The 7,883-nt window shown below is 68.1% G+C and overlaps 1 protein-coding gene across 1 annotated transcript; it reads right to left on the bottom strand.

Moving 5' to 3' along the window:
• Positions 1-2,202: 2,202 nt before the first annotated feature.
• BARX1 (BARX homeobox 1) lies at positions 2,203-5,386 on the bottom strand. Its single transcript, XM_047829711.1, has 4 exons — positions 5,161-5,386; positions 3,265-3,556; positions 3,099-3,183; positions 2,203-2,680 (listed from the first exon to the last, which is right to left on the bottom strand). The coding sequence occupies exons 1-4, from the start codon at positions 5,384-5,386 to the stop codon at positions 2,516-2,518; spliced, it is 768 nt and encodes a 255-aa protein (XP_047685667.1). The 3' UTR covers positions 2,203-2,515.
• Between the last annotated feature and the right edge of the window lie 2,497 nt (positions 5,387-7,883).

Genomic DNA, 7,883 nt, shown 5'->3' with positions numbered 1-7,883 from the left:
CGTCACCTCCGTGGAGGGGGGAGGGGGCGCGGTGCGGCCCTTTCCCTGGAGTCGCGGCTCTGCGGGCGGCGGGCTGCGCGCCAAGTCTGGGGCGCCGTGGACACGTCGTGGCTGCGGCGCCTCCTCTTCTCCGGGAAGGGCTGAGCTCCCTCCCGGGGTCCCCAGGGCAAGGAACGCACCACGGGTGCCAGGCCTGCTGCGGTCGCCCACTCCCAGGCCCACAGCTACACAGGCAGTGACAAGGAACCCTCCCACCCCCGCCCGCACTGGGGGCCCAGCTCCCCCTCTGACCGGCTAGTGACCTCTCGACAGCAGTGCCCGAACAGGCTCCCCATCTGCGCCTGGAGGGGCTATCGTCTCTGCAGTACGGGCCCCTGTGCTCTGGCGCCCGGTCCGGCCGGATGCCCCCCGCCCCAAGCCCTCGTCCCCCGCGGCCCTATCCTGCAGTCCGGTAAGGGGGCTGCCTTGGGGATACGCCGCGGAAGCGCAAGGCAGTCTGCCCAAGGTCGCATTCCTCAGAACGAGTCCAACCGAGGGCCCCAGCAGCGACTTCGAGGAGTGGGTCAGAACGTCTCCTTCTCTTCTCTTGGACCCTCCTTCCTCATACAGCTCCGCGCCGCTGAACAGGGGCCGTAGCTGGAATTTGCGCCCTGGGAGCACCCGGGGACAAAACTGGTGGGACCTTCCCTTCCCTTTGAAGTGGAGAGAAGGAAACGGAGCGGCGTGCAGGCTTGACTGGCCCGGCTGGGTGCAGGAAGGTTACCGCCCACCGCCGCAGGGAGCCAACCAGGGGTGACCCTCAGGGCCGGAAGGGATTGGGGGCGCAGCGGTACACCGGGTTTTGGGGGCGCCTCGGAGACGCTGGCGAGCGAGTAGGCTGGAAGCTGTTTGCAAGATTGAGCCTTTGAGTGCGAGCTGGTTTCCTTGAGACCGGGCAGGGCTGGGGCGCACGGAGAATTGCCTGCGGTCCTCAGAAAGAACCCACTCTCTTACTCCTCCCGGCCTTAACCCGACGCCTGCGATGCTCAGGGACCAGAAAACTAAGCGCTGGTTTCACCAAGGAACGATTAAGTCACAATTTGAAAGGCAGCCGTCGCCACCACAGGTGGAGGCCAAAACTGTCGTTTTCACATTCGGGAGACCCAAAACCTGAACGTGGATAGGATGTTCCTCTGTCCCCCGTAGCTGCTCCAGGAGGGCCTGGTTAAATCCTGGTCCCACTTGGAATTCTGCAGGGCCAAAATGCAGTCTCTCTCTGAGCTGTAACCAGCGAAGTGGCCATCTGTCCACCCCTAGACTCTGGTCGTCGTCCTGGTGAGAAGTGCATGGGCAGGAACCCACTGGCGTGCCCAGCCCAGCCTAGAGGGAGAGAAGTCCACCGAAGCCTTCGGGTAGAAGAGGGCGCCCGCGGACACACGCCTCCAAGCCCCACCCCTGGAGAGCGCGCCCTGCGCTCCCCGTCCTGTGGCTGGGTCAGGTGCCCTCGCTGCCCGGAGCGGGACCTCGGGGCTAGGCGCCGCCGCTCGGCGTGTGCCGCGCAAAACGTGAAGACCGGGAGGCAGGGCTGCGCAGGTGGCGCGCCTCTGCGTGAGCCTTGGATCCCGGGCGTCCTGTCTGCCTCGTGAAGACCTGGCCGGGACCACGTCGAGGACCTCACTGAGCGGTTCTTGAACCAACAACCAGAGGCCGCTCCCAGCCCCGGGACACTTCCCGAGCGAGCTCCGCGGTGGCCTGGGGCTCCCGCGTAGCGTGGCTGCTACTGCCGGCGCCCTGGGCTGGAGGAAAGGGGCGGAGGCTCACCCCCGCCCCTCACACCAAGCCGAAGCGGTTCCAGGAATCCTGCTGCAACCCGGCCGCCTGCCGTGCCCAGTCCGAGCCCGTGGGGCAGGTCACGGTTCGCTTCCACGTAGCCCGGGGAAAGGATGTTTCAGGAGGCACTGCAAGTGTCCCTCCTACTTTGCCGCGACCACCCTCCCCTAGCCCCGCGGACTCAGAGACCCCTTCATCAAGCCCGGCTGTGTCATAAAATATTTTATTGGAAAAAAATCACTGTCTTCGCAAGAGAGGGGTAGGAGCCCCAGCGACGTCGGGGGCCCGGCCTCAGTGTAGAGCCACCGGGGTGTCCGCGCGCCCTGTCGGGCCGTGGTGGCCTGCGCCGGGCCGCTGAGTCCCCGACGCGCGGAAGCGGGTGTGTGCCGGCGGCGTCCGGACGCGGGGGGCCGGCCGAGGCCGGTGGGGGTGCGGGAGAGGAGCGGGGCGTGAATGCGCGCGGAGCTCCGGGCCCAGGCGTGCCACGCGCCAGACGCGAGTCTCCAGGCCCGGGCCGGGGAGCGCACTGGGGCCGGGCTTAGTTGCAGGTTCTGTGTCCTTTCTTGGCCCCTAACTGTCCGCGTTCAAGGTAATAATGAAACGTTTAGAAAGCAAATGGCGGGGCCGCAGAAGGGCCTACTCGCGGCTTCCCGCGCGCGGAGGGGGCCTCGGCAGCGCGGGGGTCCCGGCTCGCTGCTTCGCACGCTCAGTCCTCGCGGCTCCTGTCGACGATCTCGCCTGGCGCCTCCGCCGGCCTCTCCGCCTCCTTGGCGCGCTCCTGCTCCGTGAGTTGCTCACTCGTGGGAATGGAGTTCTTCTTGGGCCTCCCCTTGGGCTTGGTGGGAGACTCCAGGCCGCCGCCCTGCAGCACCTGTGCAGAGGAAGGGCCGGCACTGCGGTGAGCTGGGACCAGGCAGCGGGACTCCTTCCCCTGTGCCCAGGCAGGGCCTGCCCGGCACTTTCCCACGGGCACCACCAGGCCATCTGAGGCCGCGCCTGGCCCCAGGAAATGGCGGCCATTTGAGCCGAAGGGTTGGGCCTGGGGGTTCAGGCTGCCAGGAAGCCTGGGGGCGCAGCGGAGCACGAAGGACTGTGGGCTGTGCTGGGCACCCAGAGGTGCGGAGAGAGCAGGGAGGGTCCCTGCGAGCACCAGCCGCGGAGGGAATCGGAAGGGTTGGTGCCACGTCTAGGAGGCGGTGGGGAGGTGGGGAGGGGAGAGAGGAGGGCGGCTCCTGGAGGGCACAGGGGCCTGGCGCCAACCAGGGGCGAAGAGCCACAGGCACACTCACTATTTTCTTCCACTTCATCCTCCGGTTCTGGTACCACGTCTTCACCTGCAACTGACTCAGGCCCAGGGATTCCGCGAGATCTATTCTGGAAAGAGCAGGGTGCACCCTCAGCTGGGCAAGTAGACTCCTCCCACCATCCGCCGGGCTCAGCCGGGACCCAGGCTACCTGTCGGGCGTGGAGAGGTACTTCTGCTTCTCGAAGCGTTTCTCTAGGCCCATCAGCTGCAGCTCGGTGAACACTGTGCGGCTCCGACGCCCCTTCTTGGTCTTGGTGCCCGGCTCCCCAGTGCCGGGCGTCTCCAGCTTCCCACGGAGCTGCAGCTCAAGCGGCAGGTGCGGTGTGCCGGGGGCGCCGGGCAGTCCAGGCCCTGCGGCCAGTAACGCTGAACCCAGCCCCGAGCACCCGAGCGGCGCCAGTGGGAACTTAAACACCGCTGCCTGCTCCGCCTTCAGCACGGCTGGAGGGAGAGAGAGTGGGGAGCCGGTCAGCTTGGGCCCTGCTCCCTCCTAAAGATCCCCAGCACTGTGCGCTTGGCCAGCGCCACCCAGCACAAACCCTTCCTGCCCGGTCACAAAGAGCGCGATTTGTGCCGCGTGCCTAGGGTGACACTTTTCAAAGCCAGCGTCCCTGGAGTCTGCGAGGGGGGACCTCCCGCACCCCCGCCTTTGGTTGCCGTTCCCCAGGCCCCAACCGCCTCCGGGATTTTGGGATTCTCAATGCACACAAGGTTTCGGCAGGGAGAAGCACAGTGTGTGTCTTTCACAGAAAAGGAAAGCAAGAAGTGGCAAAGAGAAGGGCGAGCGTTTGCCCCAACCGAGTCGGCATCGCTGCGGCCCCGCCGAAACAAGATGTTTGTCAAATGAGTGAGCGCATCTGGCGTCCTGGGCCGGGCACAACAGCCACGCGGCGGGCAGGCGGCTGGTCTTTAGCGGGGGTGGGGCTGGGCGCTTCCGGGAAACTCCGAGCACCCCGCGAGTCAGGAAAGTACCCTTCCTGTTTTCTCTGTTTAGACTCTTCCTGTGAAGACCTTTCCATTTTTCATTAGTCCTGTGATGATTGGTTTTTCTTTTTTGCCCGCTTCAAACGAATTGTTAACAGCACTGCAAAGAGCAGCGGGGAGGCTGCCTCAGAGCTGGACTTGGAACGAACGAATGAACGAACGGGCCCTGCTGCCCCGTGCACTGGCCGAGCAGCGGCTGCAGAGTCAAGGGTGCAGGGCAAGGCAGTCTGCAGGGCGGGGGTCCTGCCTGGGTGGGCATCTCACTGAGGCCCAGGCTCGCCCTGCTGGAGGAGGCGAGGGCCGGGCAGCGTGGAGGCAAATGTGGGGAGGGGAGAAAGGATCCCTGGGAGACCGTGGGAGAGGGAGGGCAGACAGACCCCTTAGAGAGAAGCCCATGGGGGGGAGGGGAGAGCGGTATGGGCAGACAGACCCCTTAGGGAGAAGCCCACGGGGCGGGGGCAGGGGGGGAGGGCCAGAAGAAGAAGGGGTGCCTCGGAGAGGGACCGGCAGGGAAAGGCAGGATCGGCCAAGCAAGGAAGAGGAAGGACCCGCGGCGTCAGAAAAGGCCGGAGCAGGCAGCTCCAGACCCAAGGAGGCCCAGCCGACCTGGAGGGGGAGGGCCAGGCGGGCAGCGGCTCACAGCCAGGCCTCTGGTCCCCAGGCCAGGCCCAGGGGCGTGGGCGCTGCAGCAGAGGCCGCGGGGCTCCCACCTGAGGCGCCGGCACCGGCGTCAGCCCCCAGCACAGCCCCCCGGAGACACGGGCTTCTTCCCCAAAGGTCCGGCTTCCCCGCCGTGGGCAGCCGCGGCCACTCCCGACCAGCCCTCTGCGGCTGAGGCCCGGGAGCCCGAAGCCTGAGGTCGCTCGGACCCGCAGTCAGACATTAGCAGTCCGGTCCTGCGCCCGCGCCCGGAGGCCGCAGGTCGGCGGCGAAGGGGAGAGCGGACGCCCCCCTCCAGCCGGCCAGGTCTGTGCGCGGCCCGGCGCCTGCCCCGAGCGGCGACCTCGAGGCGCCTGTCCCTCTCCCTCCCCCACCCCCACCCCGCGCGGCCCCGCACGTACCCAGGTGGCTGTGGAAGGGCCGCGCCGCCAGCAGCGCCTGCACGCCGAACTTGAGCAGCTCGCCCGCGGCGGCGGCGGCGGCGGCGGCGGGCGCGGCGCCCTTGGGCCCCGGCGGCTCGGTGAGGATCTCCTCGATCATGAAGCTGCGGTAGCGGTGCGGCGGGTGGTCGGCGCAGCCCTCGGGCGGCCCGAAGCGCGCGGCGCCGGGCTCCCCAGGCCGCTGCATCGCGGCGCCCGCGGCTCGGTGGCGGTGGCGGCTGGGCGCGGGGGCCCCGCGCGGGGCTCTAGGCCGGCCCGCAGCTCCGGGCGGCGCGCGGGCGCCGGCTCATGTCCCCCTCCCCCGCCGGCCGGCCGGGGCGGAGGCGCAGGGCGCGGGCGGGGCGCGCGGGGCTCGGCCGGTCGGACCCGGGACTGCGCCCCCGCCCCGCGCCACCGCGCCTCTTGCCCGGCCGGCCCCGCGTCACCGCCCCGCCCCGCCCCGCCCGGCCGCCCCGCCCCGCCCCGCGCCGCCGCCGCCGCCGCCGCCGCCGCCGCCCCCATCCCCACCCCCACCCCCAGGGCGAGAGCCCCAGGGAGGCCGGAGACGGGAGGGAGGCGGGAGAGAGGGGGCCGCTCGAGGGGCGGGCCGACCAGACCGAGGGGACCCGGCGAGGCGCACTCCCAGGAAGGAGAGAGCCGGAGAGCTCGGGGACCGGACCCCAGAGGTGGGAGCGGAGGGCTCGAGACCGAGGTGAGAGGGGCCAGCGCGAAACGGCGAGGCCACACAAGATGCGAGACAGGGGTGGGGGTGCCACGGACGCCGAGACGTGCGCGGAGAGCGGCCGGCAGAAGCGGGAGCCGCGGGCCGCGACGTGCCGCAGGGCACAGAGGCAGGCAGGGCTGGGCAAGGGGCGGTAAAGAGAGAGCCGGGGCCGCTAGGAAGGCAGCGGCCTGGCCGGAGGAGGTGGGGGGGGCGGGGGGTGGGTAGACAGCCCTGGAGAGGTCGGGGGAGGAGAGGCAAAGGCCGCGAAGCTCGCTGGGAAAGGGGTAGCTGCGCGCAAGCCTCCTGGCCGGCGCTCAGAGCCGCCCGCCAGGCCGGGGTGCAGCGGGAGGCAGCCGAAACTCGAAGAGCGGCGGCCGCACCTGTGCACCCCCGCCTCAGTTTACCAGGCATGGCCTCATTTGTCCCGAGCTGGCTGCCCTGAGGGGTGCTTCAGCGGGATTCATTACATCGCCAAGTGATGCATGGACACGTCCTCCTTGGCAACCCCGCTGGCTGTGGGGTGGGTTCTGCCCCCCTGGAGGAAGACACGGATGTCCGGGAAGGACAGGCTGCAACCTCCCCTTTCCCCAGCTTTACAGTAAGAGAGAAAACTGCCCCCAGGGCTGGGCCGGCCGAGGGGCCACAGGGCGCGCTGAGAGCCTGGGGGCAACTGGCGTTGCCCTACGGGTCTCTGAGCCTTAGAGTACCCCCACGTGACTGGAGGCAGTCCAGCCTTCCCTGGCTGCTTCTCTTCATCACTGCAGGAATATCAACCTGAGCCGTCGGGTGAACAGCCCCCCCCCACCACCACCACACCCTCTCAGCCGAGTTTCTCCCATCTCTGGCTCCCACCACTCCCCACAAGCCATTGCCCCATCTGGGCCTCACCTTCCAGACCTGTCCTGAGGGGATGCCGACTCTTGGCTCCAGGGAGGCTATGACAACTCAGTAGGGGGGGTCCTGCACCCATGTGCCCCACAGGTCTGTTGGGGAGGAGCACACCGTTTGTCTGGGCAAGGAGGGTATCAATGGGGGTGGACGGGTGTCTCTGGGAGGCTGAGGAGAGCCGCTCGGCAGTCCCTCGGCCGTCCCTCGGCCGAGGTCCTGGTCCACTTCTCCCCCTATATGAGCTCTGCCCCAGGCCTCAGTGTTTGCTTCTGGGAAATGGCCTACAGACCCACGGCCTGCATTCTGCCGGTGGATGCAGGCTCTCTGGCCCCAGGGCAGGCAGTGAGACCTCTAGGACAGCCCCACTCCCTGCACCCGCCCTAGCCCCTTCGTGAACTAGGAGATGGCCGAGACTTCTTGTCCGTAGGGACAAAGACAATGTCTTGCCAGAGGCTCTGAGATCCCAGCTGCTTCCCCCTGCAGTGGTCGGGTGACTGGCTGGAGCTGCCCCTTCCTGGACGTAACAGCCAGCATCAGGCCTGAAAGGGGGCTTCCAGGTGCTCCACCTGTGGGTGGTCTTGTGAGTCACACGGTTGTTGTTGGAAAGGGGACAGTGTGGGACCCACTGAGAATGACAGTGTCCCACACTGAGCCGGCCACCCTCCCCATGAGAGGTGGCATGATGGGGGGTGGGGCCACCATGCCAGCTGTCCCAGGGAGAACCCAGCGGCTCCTGGACGGCACTGCCCGTCCCCACCCCCCACCCCCACCCCCACCCCCACCCCGGGCCAGGAGGAGCAGGGCTCATGCACCATGTGCTCCCTGCACATGTCAGCATCACACCATTTTCCTCTCACCGCCCCCCACCCCAGTTGGGCCCACCAGCCTCCACCCATCCTCACTAGCCCTCCCCCTCCCCCTCTTCGCAGCGTCTTTACAAGGGCATAGATGGGGGTGTTTCCTTTGGAGGGTTAGGCCCAGCCACCTCCACTCTATCCCTTCACCCCCCCCTTTTGGACCCCTGACAGAAGTTTCTCAGGTCTGAGCCGTCTCTTCCCGATGCCATTGCTGCTCCAGGCGGTCTCAGGTCCTT

This window comes from Prionailurus viverrinus, chromosome D4, assembly GCF_022837055.1.
Source record: "Prionailurus viverrinus isolate Anna chromosome D4, UM_Priviv_1.0, whole genome shotgun sequence".
In the NCBI taxonomy this organism is placed as follows: Eukaryota; Metazoa; Chordata; class Mammalia; order Carnivora; family Felidae; genus Prionailurus; species Prionailurus viverrinus.
The sequence above is the reverse complement of the archived record's forward strand: the minus strand, read 5'-3'. Positions and strand labels throughout refer to the sequence as shown.

Excerpts from the sequence above, each read along its gene's own strand:
- BARX1 (XM_047829711.1), bottom strand. The coding sequence starts at position 5,386 with ATGCAGCGGCCTGGGGAGCCCGGCGCCGCGCGCTTCGGGCCGCCCGAG. Across the intron at positions 3,557-5,160 it reads GCCCTTCCACAGCCACCTGG|CCGTGCTGAAGGCGGAGCAG; the intron begins GTACGTGCGGGG and ends CTCTCCCTCCAG. Across the intron at positions 3,184-3,264 it reads TACCTCTCCACGCCCGACAG|AATAGATCTCGCGGAATCCC; the intron begins GTAGCCTGGGTC and ends TGCTCTTTCCAG.